The sequence below is a fragment of the Callospermophilus lateralis genome, chromosome 11, assembly GCF_048772815.1.
Source record: "Callospermophilus lateralis isolate mCalLat2 chromosome 11, mCalLat2.hap1, whole genome shotgun sequence".
Lineage (NCBI taxonomy): Eukaryota > Metazoa > Chordata > Mammalia > Rodentia > Sciuridae > Callospermophilus > Callospermophilus lateralis.
The window spans coordinates 42213244-42233590 of record NC_135315.1 but is presented as its reverse complement, the minus strand read 5'-3'; the positions used below and the strand labels follow the sequence as shown (position 1 = coordinate 42233590).

At 48.6% G+C, this 20347-nt stretch overlaps 1 protein-coding gene across 2 annotated transcripts; it reads left to right on the top strand.

Moving 5' to 3' along the window:
- Positions 1 to 53: 53 nt before the first annotated feature.
- On the top strand, positions 54 to 18825 carry Flot2 (flotillin 2). Of its 2 annotated transcripts, none has more exons than XM_076869245.1 (11): positions 54 to 218; positions 8963 to 9044; positions 12217 to 12307; positions 14914 to 15037; positions 15539 to 15657; positions 15780 to 15893; positions 15991 to 16110; positions 16198 to 16412; positions 16815 to 16998; positions 17352 to 17501; positions 17611 to 18825. In XM_076869245.1, exons 1-11 carry the CDS (start codon positions 170 to 172, stop codon positions 17647 to 17649), a joined length of 1287 nt encoding a protein of 428 aa, XP_076725360.1. In that variant the 5' UTR covers positions 54 to 169; the 3' UTR covers positions 17650 to 18825. The 2 variants fall into 2 exon arrangements, with proteins under 2 accessions (XP_076725360.1, XP_076725359.1); XM_076869244.1 differs by lacking the exon at positions 12217 to 12307 and adding an exon at positions 13864 to 13954 and having other exon boundaries at positions 55 to 218.
- The last annotated feature ends 1522 nt before the right edge of the window (positions 18826 to 20347 follow it).

The window sequence follows — 20347 nt, the reverse complement described above, 5'->3', positions numbered from 1 at the left end:
GGGCCCCGCCCTCCGCCGCCACACTTCCGGCGGGGCTGCGACCACAGAGGGGCGCGGGCGGGCGGGCAGCCGCTGGGGGTGGCGGGATAGGCTGGGCGCGGCCGGCGCTGCGGACCCGTTGCTGCTGTCCAGGTCCGGGCGGCCGAAGTCACTGCGTCCCGCCGACACCATGGGCAACTGTCACACGGTGGGGCCCAACGAAGCGCTAGTGGTTTCAGGTGAGAGGGCGGCGACCACGGAGGTGGGTTCTAGGCCACCCAGTGCTGGTGTGGGGGAGTGGGGAGGTGGGGTGCCGCTTGCGGGGGCCTGAGCCTTCCGCGCTGCGCAGGGCGCTGGCCCCATTGCCACACCTGAGACCCCTTCCAGAAGAGACCCCAGTTCTCGTTTTCCGGGCTCCAAGCCCTCGGGCATCCACCAGGGGCTCCCCCTCCTGTGTAGAGTCTCCCTGTGTTTATTTCTTCTTTCCTCCACCTCCTCCCAAAGCAGGGCCTCCCTCTACACCACCGTGGGCTAAAGGGTCGCAGACTAATGCCTTGGGGTTCCCGGAACTCAGCAGTTTTGCTGGATTCCAGCGACCAGGACAGGGGGTGGGTCACGCGGCTCTGGAGGGCAGGTGCCTAAACAGGGAGGGCCTCTGAGATGTGTATGGGTTCTCTCTCCTGGCACAGTCAGACCCGTTAATTCCGAGCGGGCTGGGACTTGCTGGGGTTTACTGGCATAGCCCGCCCCGGAGACGCAGCTTGCGGCCTCTACAGGTTGGGAAATCCAGCCCTGAGCTGTGCCGCTCTGAACTGCAAAATGCTGCAAGCTCCAGAATCTGTCTAGGTGGGGCTTGGGGACTGCAGCATTGGGGAAGAGGAGTGTGTTTCTTCTTAAGACTGCTATTTACACTGTGTATTTGGAATGTTTTAGGAGGTAGTTGAAGCCTTTCAAGCCACCAGGTTGTGCAGCCCCTAGCTCCTATGTGCTGGGGAGGGGGCCTGTTGCCTGACAGCTTTCGGGGATTCCTGCAGCTGTAGGATTCCCTGAAATTGAAGTCTTATTTCCCACTGACAGTGCTGAGTTGCAGCCTTTGTGCAGTTGGCAGGGTAGCTACCCAAGCAAGTAGAATACCTGGGTCAGGGCTTGTAGCTGCCCACCTTTGGGGAGATGTGATGAACGCATTGGAAGCTTTCATCCTAAAACAGGGTCTTAGGCTCATTTTGGATCTCAGAATGTCTCTGAGCAGGGACATCACTGTTTCTGATCAGGACTCTGCTCCTGCAGGGGAAATAAAATACCCTATCCCCAAATCTGGCCCTCTGGGTGACTGTAATCACAGCTACTCAGGAGGATCTCCTTTGAGGCCTCAGCAACTTAGTGAAACCCTGTCGCAATGGGGTGAGGGGGGCTGGGGTTGTAGCTCAGTCATAGTTGCCCCTAAGTTCAGTCACCAGTACCCCACACACACACACACACACACAACCCCCACCCATCACAGATAGCCCTGTGGTCAGGAGAAAGACCCCCAAAGAGCACAAAGGCCAACTCCCTCTATAAATCCTGGCCTTGTCTCCAGTCCCCACCCCTAGGAAGGCATTTAGAAACCTATATCTGCACTGCACTGTTTTTATGTTATACAGTTTCTTTCAAGAAGTCCAGACTCTGGGTTGAGGAGATAAAAGCTTCATTTATGCCCTGGTGGAAAGTCTTTTAAGACTACAGGGTGAGAGGACCCATTAAGATAGGTTGCTCTGCTCTGTACCTTTTACACACTGAGAACCTCTTCCTCAGGCCAAAGCCAATACAGAGCTGACACAGAAGCTGTTTTGGGGTGGGGAGAGGAAGCCCATGCTAAGAATTGAAGGTGCCAGATTCAAGAACAGGCAGGAGAGGAGAGGGAGAGATAATGCCTGGCATAACAGTCCCTTAGGATTTGAGATGATCCAGCTGAATGGTAGCTCCCTCTTGCATGTGGACTCCCAGGAGAGCAGAGCACCTGCTTCCAGCCCTGCCCATTCAGGTCTTAGACATGCATTAAGTCTAGAAGCAACTCACTCAGCCCAGTTTCAAGATGATTCTGATAGGTCTCCTGGTCATGTTTTTCATCTTTTTAAAATTGTTTATCTAGGGGCTGGGGATGTGGCTCAGGCGGTAGTGCGCTCGCCTAGCATGCGTGCAGCCCGGGTTCGATCCTCAGCACCACATACAAAGAAAGATGTTGTGTCCGCCGAAAAACTAAAAAATAAATATTAAAAAATTCTCTCTCTCTCTCTCCTCTTTCTTTAAAAAAAAATTGTTTATCTAACCTCCTTCCTTTCGTTCTATTACAAACAAATATCTTCTATCTATCTATCTCTATCTTCAAAAATTAAAAGAAAAGTCTTCTTCATTTGTAAGGGGAAGGAGTACATTTTTATTTTTACTAACCAGAACTGATTATAAATGTCAGCAACAATCCATGATAGTCTTAGGAGTATTTTCCAGCCATACTATAGTTATTTGCAGGTACCTTGAAAATAATCTACACTCATCAGTACTTTGAAATTAAGTTAGTAATTAGAGCTATCACTAAATCTTATTATTTAATAAATTAATAAAGAAGCACATATTATAACATTTGGTTGTCTTAGCATTTTTTTTTCTTTTGTATTTTAGACATTTATAGACATCCTAAGAAGGGGTCCTTAGGTGCTGGACTACTAATAGTGTTTGTGGCTTTAAAAAGGATAAAACCACCCTGAGGGTATAGTCTTTTATAGTAGAAGAGGGTTGAGGAGAGACTGGAAGGGAAGGGACTGCTCCTGAGAGGGTAGCAGTGAGCTTGTCACCAGAGGAGGGTCTGAGAAAGTCACAGAGAAGGAACCCTGCACTCAGGAGCACAGGGTCCTTTGTGCACCTGACAAAAAAAGAATTTCAGCATGTTGAGCTGGGGGTATAGCTCAGTGATGGAAGACTTGCCTAGGATATGCCAGGCCCTGGCTTCAATCCTCAACACCATAAAAAATAGTAATAATCATGCATCAGATATTGAGGCACAAAGATATATTTAGGAAAGCAAAAGCACACACTCAAGGGAGAGTGCAGGCCATCTCAACAGTGAAAAGCAACACCTAGTCTGAGATTTTATTATTTTCATAATTTTTTTTTCTTATGCTCAGAACTTAAGGCATGCCAGGCAAGCACTCTACTACCACTGCACTACATTCCCAGGCTGATGTTTGGGGGTTTGTGTTGTTTTTTGTTTGTTTGTTGGTACCAGGAATTGAACCCAAGGGCACTTAACCACTGAGCTACATCCCCAGCTCTTTTTATTTTTTATTTAGTGTCTCACTTAGTTGCTAGAGCCTCACTAAATTGCTGAGAGTAGCCTTGGATTTATGATCCTCCTGCCTCCACCTCCCTGAGATTAGACATATGCCAGCATGTCTGGCTAGCCTGAGGTTTTAATATTTATTAGAGGGACAATAGCTAGGGACTGAACTAGAGGTGGAGTCAGGATAGGGTTAGATAATTTCTTTTTTATATATTTATTTTTATTTTTTAGTTTTTTAGGTAGATACAATATTTTATTTTTATGTGGTGCCGAGAATCGAACCCAGTGCCTCACACTACCACTTGAGCCACATCCCCAGCCTCAGGGCTAGATAATTTCTAATCAGTTTTCCTTGAGCATGTGCACTGCCCTCACATCGCAGTATTTTTTGCAGGCCAGGACAAGAGCTGAGTTGCCCATGAGTTGCTTGTTTTGTGTTCCATCAGTTGATAGGCACTTCTTTTTTGAAACTCAGTATATTTTGCCTTCTCTGTATCCCCAATAGTCTCAGACTATTTGGGGGTAGGGAAAGTTATCATGGTTTTTTGGTTTTGTTTTTGTTTTTCTGTACAAGAGACTGAACTCAGGGGCACTTGACCACCGAGTCACATCCCCAGCCCAGTTTTTGTATTTTATTTAGAGTCAGGGTCTCCCTGAGTTGCTTAGCGCCTCGCTAAACTGCCTCCACCTGAGACACTGAGCCACGTCTCCAGCCCTTTCTTGTATTTTATTTAGAGACAGGGTCTCACCAAGTTGCCTAATGCACTGCTGTTGCTGAGGCTGGCATTGAACTCCTGATCCTCCTGCCTGAGCCTCCCAAACTGCTAGTATTACAGGTGTGTGCCACCGTGCCCAGTTATCATAGGGTATTTTGTAGTCCTTCAGCTTGACTGAGCCCAGAGCAAGGGAAAGCAAGTTAAGAAAATTAGAAGAGGGTGCAGCAGTGCACACCTGTAATCCCAGCTACTCAGGAAGCTAAAGCAGGAAGATGACAAGCTGCAGGCCAGCCTCCACAGCTCAGCAAGACATTCTCAAAAAATAAAAAAGGGCTAGGCGCAGTGGCGCACACCTGTCATCCCAGAAGCTGGGGAAGCTGAGACAGGAGGGCTAAAAGTTCAAAGCCAGCCTCAGCAATTTAGCAAGGCCCTAGGTGGTTTAGTAAGACCCTGTCTGAAAATCAAAAACAAAAAGGGCTAGGGATGCAACTCACTGATAGAGCACCCCTAGAGTAGATTCAATCCCCAGTACTGAGGGGCTGGGGAGCAAGAATGAAAGTTACCTTTTGGGCTGGAAATGTGTGTAGCCCAGTGGGAAAGAACTTCCCTAGCAAAAAATAAAAAAGGAAAAATTTAGAGAAACTTTTGAGTCTTAAGATGAGTGAGACCTAGGGAGGTGGGAGAAGAGGCACCTAACTGTCCTCTTGGGAGTGGTATTCAGGCTCCTAGGAGGAAGAGGCCTTCCAGGAGAGGAGGCTGCTGGGGGTGGGGTGGCTGGCCAGTCCCAACTTCCTGTTTTTACTGCCCCTGGGAACCTGGCCATGTTGCCCTTGGCCAAGGCCCAGCTTGAGCTGTGGCAGTCTGTTCTCAAGGTCAAATAATAACTGAAAGGTAAAGAGTGGACATCCACCTATTCCATCCCTCCCTGCCACTCCCACCTCCTCCACAGCCCATTGAGAAGTCCCCTGGAGCTGACTGGAGGTAACCATGCCCCAGCCCCCACCAGACCACAACACGAAGAACAAGCTGTGATTTTTGGCCCTCTTCCAGTTTCACTTGATCCCAAGATGACTTAGGTTTCAGATTGACTGCTTGTCCTCAGAAGCCTCCCCTATACCTCCCAGGATAGAGAAGCCCTTAAAGGCTCACCTTGAACAGCAGCCCTGTGGACAGATATTTCTATCCCAGAGAATCAAGAGACCTAAGACCTCTTACTGGTCTTGCCCACACTAAGACTGTTCTATGATCCCTGGTCCTCTGGTTTGGCTACAGATTGAATATCTCTTATTGGAAATAATTAGGACCACAGGATTTCAGATTATTTTAGATTTGAAAATATTTCTATAGACATAACAAGACATGTTATGAATGAGACCCAGAGTTTAAGCACTACATGTATTTGTCTCATACATACCTTACATACATAGCCTGAGGTAATTTTATACAATATTTTTTTTTTTTTTTTAGAGAGAGAGAGAGAGAATTCTTTAATATTTCTTAGTTTTCAGCAGACACAACATCTTTGTTTGTATGTGGTACTGAGGATTGAACCCGGGCCACGCGCATGCCAGGCGAGTGCGCTACCACTTGAGCCACATCCTCAGCCCCTATACAATATTTTTAGTGCACCTGTGTTTTGGCTGCAACCTGTTGCATGAGATCGGTTGTGTAATTTTCCATTTGTGACATCCTGTCAGCACTCAAAAAGTTTCAGTTTTGGAGTGTCCAATTTGGGGATTTTCAGATTGGGGAAGCTTAACTTTCACTAGCACCCTGTACACTGTGGCTGACCCAGGAAACTGGAGTTGGCCGCCTGGAGCAGTCTCAGGTGTCAGCTCTCCAGCCTTATAAGCTCTTGTGACTTGAGAGGCAGTGGGAATGGGGAGGGTCTTTGTTGGTTGCCTACACCCATACAAAACTTGTCCCCATTTTCCATTTTCTACATTGTTTGTTTCAGTCCTTGGCCTCAACACTGTCCAAACCTGGACTTTCTAGATGCACTGTCCAGTGTGGGTGCCACTAGCCTCATGTAGCCATTCTAATTCCATTTAATTGAGGCTGAGGATGTAGTTCTGTGGTAGAGCACTTGCCTAGCATACACAAGGTCCTGGATTGGATCCCTTGCACTACAAAAAATAATAATAATAATTAAATTTCATATGAAATTTGACATGTTAGCATACACTTATAACCCTAGCAATTCAGGAGACTGAAGAAAGGGGACCACAAGTTTCAGGCCAACCTCAGCAACTTTGCAAGACCATGTCTCAAAATAAAAAAATAAAAAGGACTAAGATATAACTTAGTGGTAAAGTGACACTAGATTTGATCCCCAGTATTAAAAAATATATATATCTTGTATGAGCCACATTCCAAGTAGTCAATCTATAGCCATACTACATATGGTCATACTACACAGTATAAATATAACATATTTCCACACAGAAAAATTTCATGGACAAAGTTGCTTCCTCTAGCAGTTAGCCACCTATATCACCCTCCATGCCTTGCCTGGATTACTGCAAAAGGTTTTTACCCAATCTCCTGGCTTCAGTACCTTCCTCCATGTGCAAGGTGGTATTTGTTTCTAAAATGCCTTATCAGTCTGAATCACAATGGTACATGCCTGTAATCCCAGTGTCTCAGGAGGATTGCAAGACCAGCCTCAGCAATGCCCTAAGCAACTTAGCAAGACCCTGCCTCAACATAAAAAGGAATGGGGAAGTGGCTCAGTGGCTAAGCACTTCTGGGTTCAAGTCCCACTACCAATAAAAAAATAAATGTCTTATCAATTCCCATCTTCAATCCCCATGTGGCTCCCCATCACTCTTGCATACTCACATGTACAGCTTGTTGGCCTGCACAAAAGACACTCCATGATCTACCCTCTGCCCCTCTACCTACCTTGTTCCCTGCCATGGGTCCTAAGAAATGTTGTAACCCACATGAAGCTATATGAAACTACCCAGACCTTTGACCTTGGGAGGCAAACATCCTAAAGCTTTCACAAAACAAGTCGGTGAACATGGAAATGACAACACTCTCTGGCTTTTTTCCAAATTCCATTTCCTTCAATTCATCTGTTTTCTTATTGCATGTTAACTGCCTCTTCAGTTTTTACTCACATTTCCTTGAACCTGAGTAACTTTGGCATTAATAGGAGAATTTACTACAAGAATTTCAGAAATTAATTTTTGTCATTTCTGGGTGGGGAACATACTGAGTACATCCACAGCCTGGATCTAGATTATGGCTGAGTTAGCTGTCTAATTGATGTGCAGGAACCATTTTCTTTTGAGACCTTTTCCCTTTCTCCTCTTTTATCTTGTTAATACCATGAGTAGGCCTTAGTTTGAAGACCTTCCTTCCCATCCTGTTCCCATTAAAGCAGCAAAGTCATTCTGAAAGCTCTGGGAGTGGAGTGCCAGGCTCACTGAGATGTGTCTGCCTGCCAAAGAGAGGCTGTTGCCTTGGCTCAGACTCCTTCCCGTGACCCAGAGCGCTGCCCTCTTGCATTTCTCTCAGTCTGTCCTACCGTGATAGCAGGTGAGCTGTGTGGTATTATGATCATCCCTTATTTCACTTCCTGTAAGAGAGGAATTGTGTCTTCATATCTGTGTTCTTTTTTTATATACCTTATTTTATTTATTTATTTTTATGTGGTGCTGAGGATCAAACAGCGGTGCCTCACGCACGAGGCAAGCGCTTTACCCCTGAGCCACAGCCCCAGCCCCTTCATATCTGTTTTTTTTTCAATTTTAACTTATTATATATGACAGCAGAATGCATTAAAATTCATATTACACATATAGAGCACAATTTTTCATCTCTGGTTGTACAAAAAGTAGAGTCACACCATTTGTGTCTTCGTACATGTACTTAGGGTAATGATGTCCATTTCATTCCACTGTCTTTCCTAGCCCCATACCCCCTCCCTTCCCCATATCTGTGTTCTTGACACACACACAAAAAAGACTCTACTTGTTGAATGAATGAACGAATGATTGAATGAAAAATGGAAGCTTTGCTGGATATAATCGCTCAAACCAGTAACCCCAGCTACTTGGGAGGCTTAAACAGGAGGTTTGCAAGTTGGAGGCCAGTCTCGGTAATTTAATGAGCCCCTGTCTCAAAATAAAACCTATATGTGGTAGAGCATGCCTATAATCCCCAGTGGCTCTGAAGACTGAGGCAGAAGGAATGCAGGTTCAAGCCACCCTCAGCAACTACTGAAGGAGAAAAGGCTGAAGAAAGCCTGTACACACACACACACCCTAAGCAATTTAGCTAGACCCTATCTCAAAGTGTTAAAAAAGGGGGGGGGGGGGCTGGGGATGTGGCTCAAGCAGCATTCGTGCCGCCCGGGTTCAATTCTCAGCACCACATACAAAGAGATGTTGTGTCCGCCGATAACTAAAAAATAAATATCAAAAATTCTCTCTCTCTCTCTCTCTCTCAAAAAGAAAAAAAAAAAAAACTTTTTAAAAAAAAAAAAGCTGGGGATTTGACTCAGTGGTTAAGCACCCCTGGGTTGAATCCCTGCTACCAATAAGTAAGTAAATAAATAAATAAATAGGGCTAGGGATATAGCTCAGTGGTAGAGCGCCCCTGGCTTCAATCCCTAGTATTGCAAAAAAAGAAAAGAAAAATGGAAGCTTTTTCCAGACCACCCCTGTCTGCTATGTCCTCTGGAAGTACTTACACTCTGAATTATTCATTGGATATCCTTTTTATGTAAATTAGACAATTTACATAAAAATCTAGATTCTAAGTTCTTAAGTCCCTATAGGTCAGGGAGAATATTTTATGTATAATCTCAGCACCTGGAACCCAACAGTTACCATTATCAAAACTCAGCAAGCACAAGGGTAGAGTTGCTGTCAGAGAGGTTGGGGGAGATAAACTCAGGAACTGACTGACCTGACCAGTAGTGATTTGCTTTGCTCCACAGGGGGCTGTTGTGGTTCTGACTACAAACAGTATGTGTTTGGCGGCTGGGCCTGGGCCTGGTGGTGTATCTCCGACACTCAGAGGTAAGGGCCTGAGGGCTTGGGAACCTGTCATCTTGGTGGGCAAGGGAGAGAAGTGTTTCCAGTGTTGCCCCTTTACCCTACAGATCAGCTAGAACATCTGCCATTTGCTACCTCTGTTCTGGAAGAAGGAGTCCCATAAGGAATAGGTGAAATGGGCTGACAGGCATTCAGGAGGCACACTTCAAGAAGGTCTGGCTTAGGTGAATGTGGTGGTGCATGAATGTAATCCTAGTGACTCTGGAGGCTGAGGCAGGAAGATTGCAAATTCAAGGCCAGCATTAGCAAATTAGTGAGACCCTGTCTCAAAAAAATAAGAAGAACTGGACTGGTATATAATTCAATGGTAATGCACCCCTGGGTTCAATCCCCACTACCAAAAAAAAAAAAAAAGGAAAGAAAAAAAAGAAGGTGTGTCTTTAGACACCTCCTCCTTTCTGTGTGTTCTTTTTTGCATGAGAGGTGACATTACTTTCTGTCCCAGGGAATTCAGGATCATATCTCAATTTCCCAGTTCTAGCTCAAAGTTATTCAAGAAGTCTTAATTACACACTACATTTAGAGGGGGTGTACTGAAGGAGAAAAGGCTAAAGAAAACCTGTACATACACCCTCACCATGAAGGCCCTGGAATAATTCAAGCAGAGGCTAAATGAGAATAGATGTATAGTTAGAAGTTCTCTGTGATAGTAGTGGGTTAGAGACAAGGGGGGGCAGGTGATCTAAGGAAAAGGTGCTGGCACCAGGCAAGACAGGTCTCCTAAATATGTCTTGGAAAGAGTTAATAAAGGAAGGAAGGTTTTAGTGCCCCAGATTGCTCTCCTTGCTGGTGCCTCCAGAGCCCAGGGTAGAATCAGACCTGGGCTCTCCTACTACCACACTGTCCAGCTGCCTTTCCTAATGGGAAATGAGGGAGGGGTAGAGTCAAGGACAGCAAGCTATGAAGGAATGGGGGGGTTGGGCATCCCAAAGGGAAGCAATAGAAATTCCAACAGAAAATACTGCTCCATTTCACCCTCATCAGTCAGCAAAGAGAAGCCCATGTCTGCACTGAGTTCCTGATGCTTGAGGCTCCTGGGGGTCTGCGGGTATCTACTAGGATACGGGTCATAGAAAGTATGTCACAATTTTTTTTACCATCACTGACTTCCCGATAACCCCCTTCACTCTCCTCCCATCACTTTACGTTCCCTGAGGTGATGGATTGTGGCCCAAGGGTGCTTTTGTTAGGATTGTGGGAACTTCTGATCTAAGACCAAAACTATCAGAGACTGATCAATAATGGTTACAATTTCTACTCCAGAGGGTCCTAGGAACAGCTGAGTGTGTCATTTGGCCTTCCAGAGTCATGGGCCTCAGAGACACAGCTACCCACACAACATGCAATCCTAGCACAGCATAATATCTTATTCAAATACCTCAACTTATAGCCAGGCCTGGACAGTTTTGTGACTTGCCCAGAGACCTGTCTCAAGTGGGCATCCACTACTGGGGCAACACCCCTGCAAACCTTCTCCATGTCCTTGGTCTCCTACTCTCACTTTTTGCTCCAGGAGCAGAGCCCTTCAGTGGGATGGCCAGGCCTCCCCGACAACAGGTTTGGAAGTGAGAGATGGGAGGCCTTACCTTTTTCTAGGAAACTGACCTCAGGCTCAACATCCTCCCTTTGGTCCCACTTGCTGGTTAGTCTGTCCCTGCACCCCTTCCCACTCTATTCCCCTTTCTGGGAGACAGCCTCTTCCCCTGCCCCCAGCCTACTTGGGCCATCTCCGCAGGCTGGAACCTTTATTTCCCTAGGCTGGTAGGATCCTCTCAGGTCAGAATAGAGGTTTTTAACTCAGCCTTCATACTCAGTCTCCCTTTCGAAGTATTTCACCCACCCATGATGTCAGCCATTCTTCCTCCAGGCTCAGTGCAGTCCCTCCTGCTGTACTTTGCTGAACACCCTGTACTATCTGAGTCCCTGATGTGGGCAGCTCTCTCTCTCCCTTACCTAAGCAAGTCCCCCACCTCTGGCCTCTGAGCTGCAGCCTCCCATCTACCTTCCCTCCCTCCTCTCCCCCCTTCTCCCTCCCTCACTTCTATTTCTTTCTTTCCTTCCCCAGAAAATAGCTTATGGGTTTCTGCCTAGGCTGGGTGGAGAGAGTCCTCTTAGGCCCAAGGGTGCTATTGTTAGTACTCAGATGAAAGCAACCTTTGCATGTGTGCATGGCCAAGCCCCCAGGGCTGCCACTGTGTGACCTCTCCCAGGGTTAATGTGGGGCTCCATGTTGCCTACTGATCCTCATCCCCCATCTACCTGCTTCTGCCTTTTAGCCTCAGCCTGTATCTCCTCTTCCTTGTTTGGGTTTAAGGAACTTTTCCACACTATGCACAGTCTGCCTCTGCCTGAACCACCACCCTACACACACACATACACACACTTATGCTAGAGCGGGCCAAGTAACTGCAAGGCACCTTATTTTCTTTGCCAATACTCTTTGTCTGCCTATGCTCAACTTTGGAAACTCCAAAGTGAGTAAGTCCATCATCTCCCATCCATCCCTGTGAATATTCTGGCAGGAGCATACTTTCTTGCTCAACCTTCCTTGACCTCCTGCACCCCTAAATCACATCAAAACTTTTCTTTGGACTTTTCTGACCCTAAATTACCTTCTTAATGATATGTAGTAGCACAAACCTTAAGGGTTTGCACCCTAAGCAGGATTCAATATTTGCTCTGGCTCATTAATCCCCAGAGTGGCTACCTTTTCCCAATTTCTAGAAACAGGTTTGCCTGTGTAAGGAGAGTAGAACTAAAGCTGTTTCCCAGATTGTGGCAAGAATCTACTAAGAATGTGAGGTGATAAGCACCCTGAATGTCAGCTTACAGGCCTCGTGACCTCGGGCCCTGGCCCCCCAGGGTATTGGCAAGCATCTCCCCAGCCCATTAGCTCCTCGTTGGAAGGGGAGGAGGGCTATAGAAGAGACCCAGAAGCCTCAGGCCAGCAAGGGGCTGCCTCTGCTCTTTCATAACCCTAAACCAAGCTGGCAGGGGTTTGAAGTGTTGAAAGCACCCCTGTCCTGCCCCCACATGTCAGGCATTGGTGCTTATCTGGTAACCACTCTGTGTATTTGCTGTGTCCCCTCCTACCCTTCCTGTCCCTACCTCTCCCTACCCCCTGGCTGCTTCTCAGACTGTCTCTGGAGGTTATGACCATCCTGTGTCGCTGTGAGAATATTGAGACGTCGGAGGGGGTCCCGCTATTCGTAACAGGGGTTGCACAGGTAATAACCCACCTGCTTCCTCTTCTGTATCTAACCTTCTCTCTTTCTGCCCTGTGGGGCCTAGCAGGCAGGAACTGGATGGACTCCCCTCCTGAGAGTGTGCCTCACCCCTCGTTATCCCCATCTCTGCTGCTCTGGGTGCCAGGGTGAATCCCTGTAGATCTCCAGGGCACCTTCTTTTGCCCACTGGGGCTGCAAGTGGGGAAAAGGCAAGGGATTCTGAAAGCCCAATTCTGCCAGTGGGTGTCCTTAAATGCCAAGCCTTATTACCATGCAGCCATAGCTAGTGAAATCTGTTCTTGGATAGAATGTTCAGCAACTCCAAGTGTGTTCTCTGTAATGTGCAGGTTCCTATCCTCATCACTTTGTTTACCAGTTCTCTGTTGAGCACTTTCTTGGATTCAGGCACTGAGAATGCAGCAATGAACATCCAAAAGCCCCTTCCCCTCAAAGCCGGTTGCTCACAGGTGCCCAGGCTGGAGAGGCCTTAATGGCCGGCATCTTGCACTTTCCTCTTCCTCATGCCTTGAGTTACATTGCAGCCTTCTCAGGCAAAAGTCTAGCACCACCATTCCCTTCCTCACCCATTCTTCCAGCTTTAGTCAGGAAAGACACCATCCCATCTCCTGAGCCATTGAGGGCAGGTTGCAGTGTAAGAACCTGAGAGGAGATTAGAGACCTCTGTGGAATCAGTAGGGTCCAGGCCTCCCTCAACTCTAATTGAAGCAGCCCCAACCCTCCAAACCCACACTATACTTGAAACATTTCCCAGTGCCCAGGTCCTTTTAAGTTGAGTGAATGTGGATGCTTGAGGAGTTAGACTGCCTGCAGAACAACTCTTTCAAGGGTTAATGCTACTTATCCAGGAGGCTTTGGTGTGACCCCAGCCAGTGTGACCCCAGCCTGTGTTCCCCATGTGACATATTTGGTCCCAAGTCTTAGCCTTGTGGACTTCAAGTCATAGCCTCTGGCTAGTTGGAGGGATCAGAGAGAGCTACCTGGCAAAGGAGGGGATCAATTCTGTCTTGGCTCAGCAGTAGGCATACTCCCCCCGCCACCTGCCAGGCAGGGCTTTCTAGGCAGCATCTTGGGGCATTTTGGGGTGCTGAGTAGACCCAGAGAATACGTCAGGGTACCTGAAGTATGTTCACATGTCATCCATGACAGCCTCCGTGCCACAGCCTGGAGTACCAGCACCTGCCTTCTGTCCTATGACACACACACAGCTGCACCTGGCTTCTTCTGGTTCCTGACAGCCCCAGACCACCATAGGCACTTCTTTCTTACTTCCTTTTCCTCTCAATTTAAACCAGGCTGACTTGAGCAGAGGACCTATGTGCACATGTGTAGCCTACTTACCCTCCTTCCCTGGAGCTGTCTATACCCACCCTGCTACCTTCTTACACACTGCCACCTACAAACCCTAGAGAGCCTTCCCCATCCTCCTCACCAGGATTCTTGGCCTGTCCCATCTGGAGTAGTGAGGTGGTAGACATTCCCCGCACCTCAGGCCCCGGGCCCCCAGACCCATGCCCCTGTTTTGCGTTTCTTGGCAGGATTTCCCTAGAGATTATGACGTTGCAGCCCCGCTGCGAGGACGTAGAGACGGCCGAGGGGGTAGCTTTAACTGTGACGGGTGTCGCCCAGGTATAGTAACTCAGCAGCCCCGCGCATGTCTGTTGAGGTGCCTCATCCCCATGCTGGGGTTTGGGGGGAGGAGGAGAGGACGGCAGCCAGGGGTAGTCTCTCCAGCATCCCTGCTACCCCATCCCCCAACGAGAGAATCGTGACCACTGGAACATGCTCACTTGGCCCCCTTGGCCACCCAGCAAGACTAACAGATACCCCTTCTCTCCTCAGTGGCCCTCGAGGGACAGAACCAGTGCTGAGGGCTCCTATCTCTCTAACCCAGTCCCATTCTTTGCAGGTGTTGGATATGCCCGGCCCCAAAATCCAGGCCTCACCTGTTCCCTGGGCAGGGGGTTAGAGGGATGGCCCTAAAGGAGAGGCCCTGTGAGGCAGAGGACTTGTGGGGTCAAAGGCTGTGTTATATCCCCAGCTAGGAGCCTGGGAGAGGCACCCCACCCTAATCCATCTCTGGACTTCCAGGGCAGCAAGGTTCTACTGTGTTACAGGCCTCTGATGAGGGAGTTGGCTGAATACCTCCAGAAGCAAAGGCACCATCAGTTATATATCCCCTGGGACTGTCTCCTGCCCCATCTAGGCTCTTTCATAGTCCATCTGTCTATGTCCCTATTGCTCTTTCTCCTTTTCATATTCTCTGCCCCTTAGCCTGAAGGTCTCCCACATGTGGGGAGTCTGTGAGGGAGGAGTTGGCTAATGAGTAAATAGTAGGCTGGAGAGGGAGGAGAAGAGCCCCAAATGCCCAGGAGAAAGGCTGGGTCAGAGCCTCAGCTGCCAGTGAAGAATTCCAGTGAAGAATGCCCTACAAGAGAGCTCAAATACACCAACCCACCTTGTATTCCCAGGGCCTGCAGGTTTGACAAAGACGGGGAGGGCACAGCCACCATCCTCTGTACCTCTGGGTCTGGGGCTTCCATCTGTTTCCCTCCAGCCTGACTGAGGCACCTCTGTGACCCTGGCAGGTGAAGATCATGACAGAAAAGGAACTCTTGGCTGTGGCCTGCGAGCAGTTCCTGGGCAAGAATGTACAAGATATCAAGAACGTTGTCCTACAGACCCTAGAGGGGCATCTGCGTTCCATCTTAGGTGAGACCCTGCCCAGCCTCACATGGTTCTGAAGCCAGGGCCAGGGATAGGTGGCAGAGCTGTGCAGGGAGCCTGTTCCTCTGAGGTTTTGAGCTGAAACTTTTTCCTCAAGCATTTCATTTCAAAACTTCAGTTGGGCTGAGGATGTAGCTCAAGGGTAGAGTACTTGCTTAAGCATACAAGAGACTCTGGGTTCAATTCCTAGCACCAAAAAGAAACAAAAAACTTAGGCTGATTTGAGTGAGAGAGGGCTTTGGTATAGGGCATGGGAATGGGATACAGGGCAGTTTGCTCACATGTCTGGTGTCTCTTGGGACACTTCCTCGTCCTCCAGGACTCTGCATAAAGCTCAGTATTAAACACTGTTGAGAAGAAACCCCAAGAAGACCCAGTTCAGACTGCATGACCCCTGTATGCACCCAGACTTCTACTTGTATGCTTTCTCCCTTTCCCAGCTGGTTGGGACCCTGGAGAGAAAGCCCATGTTCTCTCTATCCCCAGGGACCCTGACTGTGGAACAGATATATCAGGATCGGGACCAGTTTGCCAAGTTAGTGCGAGAGGTGGCAGCCCCAGATGTTGGCCGCATGGGCATTGAGATCCTCAGCTTCACTATCAAAGTGAGATGTGATAGAAAGTTTGTACCCTCAGAATCCGTCTGGGAGATGGGGATTGGTAGGGGTGGTGGGGACACTTTGTGTCCATGGCTGCTCCCTGGAATGACTCTCCCTTCCCTCCCCAGGATGTTTATGACAAAGTGGACTATCTGAGTTCCCTGGGCAAGACTCAGACTGCCGTGGTGCAGAGAGATGCTGACATTGGTGTGGCCGAGGCTGAGCGGGATGCAGGCATCCGGGTACTTGGGATTTCCTTTCTACCCCTGGGATTAGGGAACTCAGGGGTGACAGGACTATGGTCCCTCAGGGACTCTAAGCATCTGCCCCTCCTCTCAGGAAGCTGAGTGCAAAAAGGAGATGCTTGATGTGAAGTTCATGGCAGACACCAAGATTGCTGACTCTAAGAGAGCCTTTGAGCTACAAAAGTCAGCCTTCAGCGAAGAAGTCAATATCAAGGTAAGAAGCCAGGGCATCTTAACTTGGGGCTTTCAGGGCTCGGGACCTGGTGGCCAGCCTCTTAACGTGTTGATCTTCCGGTCACAGACAGCTGAGGCCCAGTTGGCCTATGAGCTACAAGGGGCCCGTGAGCAGCAGAAGATCCGGCAGGAAGAGATTGAAATTGAAGTTGTACAGCGTAAGAAGCAGATTGCAGTGGAGGCGCAGGAGATCTTGCGCACTGACAAGGAGCTCATTGCCACAGTGCGCCGCCCGGCTGAGGCTGAGGCCCATCGCATACAGCAGATCGCAGAGGGTGAAAAGTGAGAGTTGCCTGGGTGCCGGGTCGGGGTTAGTCAGCTCCTCTGCCGTCTGTGTGCTCTCTCTGACCACAGTTGGGAAACCACTTTCCCTCATGTTTGTCCCTCCTGTGAAGTGGCATACCCCTACCTCCTTCAGTCAACAAGACTAAATGAGATAAAGAAGGCTCGAGTGCATGCCTGGTATAGTTTTTGGCACAGAGGGCCTCCCGGTCAGTCTCCTTTCCCAGGTGCAGGACCCTGTAGCCTCTCCCTGGCCTGAGCCAACAAGCCAGGGCACCCACTTCAAATGTCTCCTGCCCTTGACAGCCAACAGAACAGAACTAAAGGGTTTGTCAGACCTTATACAAGGTTCTGGGGGACCCTGGCACCTCCTGCTTATCTGCCTGGCCTGGGCTCCCCCAGGGTGAAGCAGGTCCTCTTGGCACAGGCAGAGGCTGAGAAGATCCGCAAAATTGGGGAGGCAGAGGCGGCAGTCATCGAGGCAATGGGCAAGGCAGAGGCTGAGCGGATGAAACTCAAGGCTGAAGCCTACCAGAAATATGGAGATGCAGCCAAGATGGCCCTGGTGCTGGAGGCCCTGCCGCAGGTGAGGCTCCCACCCAAAACTGGCACCCAAAGTTGGCACCCAGAGCTCAAGTCTCCTCACCTGATTAGCAAGACAAGTGCTAGAATAATTTTGTTCCTAGAATAATTTTGTTCCTAATCTGTTACGCAGCCACCAGCCAGCTGAAAGGATTAAAGAGGGGAAATACTCAGTAGAGGGCAGGAACCCTCTAATAGGCCCAGGCCATCCCTGGCCCCTAGGCCTTTCCTATTGTGGCTTGCAAATTAGAGCCACCTCAGCTATTTAGGGGTTTGGGTAAGAGAAGAGAGGGAGAGGTGCTGGATAGGGTAGGTGGATGCAGTCAGAATCTAACCATGATCTCATACCCCACCTAGATTGCTGCCAAAATCGCTGCCCCACTGACCAAAGTTGATGAGATTGTGGTTCTCAGCGGGGACAACAGCAAGGTGACATCAGAAGTAAACCGGCTGCTGGCTGAGCTGCCTGCCTCTGTGCATGCCCTTACAGGTGTGGACCTCTCAAAGGTATGTATCTGCTTGGTTGCAGTGGAGTTACCTGGGCAGCCCACTGGCCTGGGCATATGGGTCCAGGACCTCCACAGCCAAGGCCTCATGGCATCTCCCATCTTTGCAGATACCCTTGATCAAGAAAGCCACTGGTGCACAGGTGTGAGGCTCCTGCAGGCCCACGCCCTTCAGCAGCCGCCCGCCCCTCCCTTCACCTGTTTTAACACCACAGGGACAACGGGAACGTTACTGACTCTGGTGCCTTATTTTGTAGGGACCAGAAGTGCTGCGTGTTTAGGCCATCTCTGGCTGTCTTCCCTTCTCTCCTGTCTCTTCCTCTTTTCTATCCTCACTTTCACTGCCACACTCATCTAATTTGTGTCTTTCCTCCCTCATATCCCTGTGTGTTTCTTTCTCTCCCTTGTCTTCCCTCCCTCTATGCAGATCACATAGTTTAAGCTGAAGATGTTTATTACAATCACTGTCTGTCTGTGGGGGGTAGCCCTGCTGCTCCTCAGAATCCTGGTGCCTTGAAGTTCTTCCTGTATCCATCTGTCCTCCCTGTATCCCTGGCCAGAGTGCAGCATAGGTACAGGGTTTCTGGGTAGGACAACCTCTCTCCCCTCTCCTGGCCTGGTTTTCCCTGAATACTCCTCTAGGAAGTCTATAGACCACCCACTTTCCTCTAGACCTGCGTAGCCATGGCCTATAGGGCCCAGGGCCATTGCCCTTTACTTCTTCCCTCCCCAGGCCAGGCCGGCTCTCATTACTACCCCTTTTTCCCTGAGCCCAGGGGCACAGAGGCAAGGCCTCCTGTCTATAGCAGCTTCCTCAGTTTACTACTGCCTTAGGAGGCCCTGCTTGTGCTCACAGAAGTTCCCTTCATGGAAAAGTCCCTACTAGGTGGTCTTCACTAAGCCTTTCTGGGGTCAGGCTCTGAACCTGTTGGAGACAGCTTCATGCTAGTGCTGCACTGTCCTGTGTATGTGGCCCTTCCAGTGAGCAAGGCTGTGCCAACCCTGTACAGAATCAAGTGCCGTAAATTGGCCAGATCCCGTTTCCCCTTGTGCCATCTTTCTTCCTGGCCAGAGTGATAGGGTTCCAGCCATGGGAAGCAGCTTATTCTTCTGTCTCATTGCAGTAGTGGAGATGGAAGAGACCAGGGCCCAAGCATCCCGCCAAGGGTGCTATGAGTGTCCCACAGCCCTAGTCCCCTACCTGTGGCCCTGCCCCAGTCTGTGTAGCTATTCTGCATGTGGATGCTGCATGTCTGGTCTGGGGCTTGGATGTTGCACTGCCCCACTGCCTGTCCCCTCTGGTAAAATAAAGATCTCTTATGTCATCCCTTGCATTGTGTATTCTGTGAGGGGAGAGACTGGGAATCAAGAATCATTCATACACACTTTTAGCATCAAGGCTGCTCTTGGCCTGTTCTTCCCCACCCTAGCCACAGGGGGGCATCAAGCACACTGGCCTTGCCCACAATAGCTGTCCTGGGCCTGGCAGCAGCGGGCCCTGTGCTGAGGTCAGACCTGAGACTTGGGAACCTGAAACAGGGGTTTTGGATAGGACAACCTACCAGGTAGGGTTCAATCCCCAGTACCAACAACAACAAAAATTAGCCAAAGTTTGACCTATTAGATCATCAAAATAACTCCATCCATCCAAAACAAACCTGAGGGTTGGGGATGTGGCTCAAGCGGTAGCGCGCTCGCCTGGCATGTGTGCGGCCCAGTTTTGATCCTCAGCACCACATACAAACAAAGATGTTGTGTCCGCTGAAAACTGAAAAATAAATATTAAAAAAAAATTAAAAAAAAAAAACTTGAGACATTGCAAGCAAAGGGTGGAGAGTGCTGCCAGGTTTGTGACACCTGTGCCAGTGCTGAGCCTTACTCAGTATTGGGATCCACTTCTCAGGCTTAATAGCATAAACATAAGGCTGCTTGGGATTAAATTTCAGCTCTATTTTTTGTTTATTACCTGTGTAATCTTGGGTAAGTAACTTTATCTTCCTGGGCCTCCATATTCTTATTCATTTTGCAAACTTATCAGATGCTTGCTATGTGAAGGGCTTTGTCTTTCGTGCTAGAGAGACTGCACTGAACAAGACATGCCTAGCTTTTAGAGCTTGCATCCAGGTGGAAACAATAAGAAAAATTAAATATACGGTATGTTAGATAAAGGTAAATAGCAAGGAGGAAAATAAAGAAATGAATAGGAAGTTTGGGGTGGGCTGACATTTTAGGGCATGCTAGGAAGACCTTAATAGAAGGTATGACTGACAAAGGCAAAGGAATGAGCCATGCAGGCACCTGAAGGGAAAGCTTTCCAATCCAAAGTGTGTGGCATGATCAAAGAAGGGTCAGTGCATGTTGGAAGTAGAAGGTGAGCGGGTGAAGTATTAGTGAATGAGGTCAAGATGGAAACCTACTTTAAGATCACAGGAAGCCTTAATAAGGCTTTTTAGGGCCTTTGTTCTGACATGAGAAACCACTAGAAGGCTTTTAAAAAGAAGTGATATTATTTCACACATCTAAAAATATTCTTGTCAGGCACAGTAGCCTACAACTGTAATTCCAGCAACTAGGGAGAATGACGCAGGAGGATTGCAAGTTCAAAGCCAACCTCAGCAATTTAGCAAGGCCCTAAGCAACTTAGAGACAGTCTCAAAAAATAAAAGGGGGGCTGGGGATGTGGCTCAAGCGGTAGTGTGCTCACCTGGCATGTGTGCGGCCCGGGTTCAATCCTCAGCACCACATACAAACAAAGATGTTGTGTGTCTGCCGAAAACTAAAAAATTAATATTAAAATTCTCTCTCTTTAAAATAAAAAGGGATGGGGATAGATGTAGTTCAATGGTA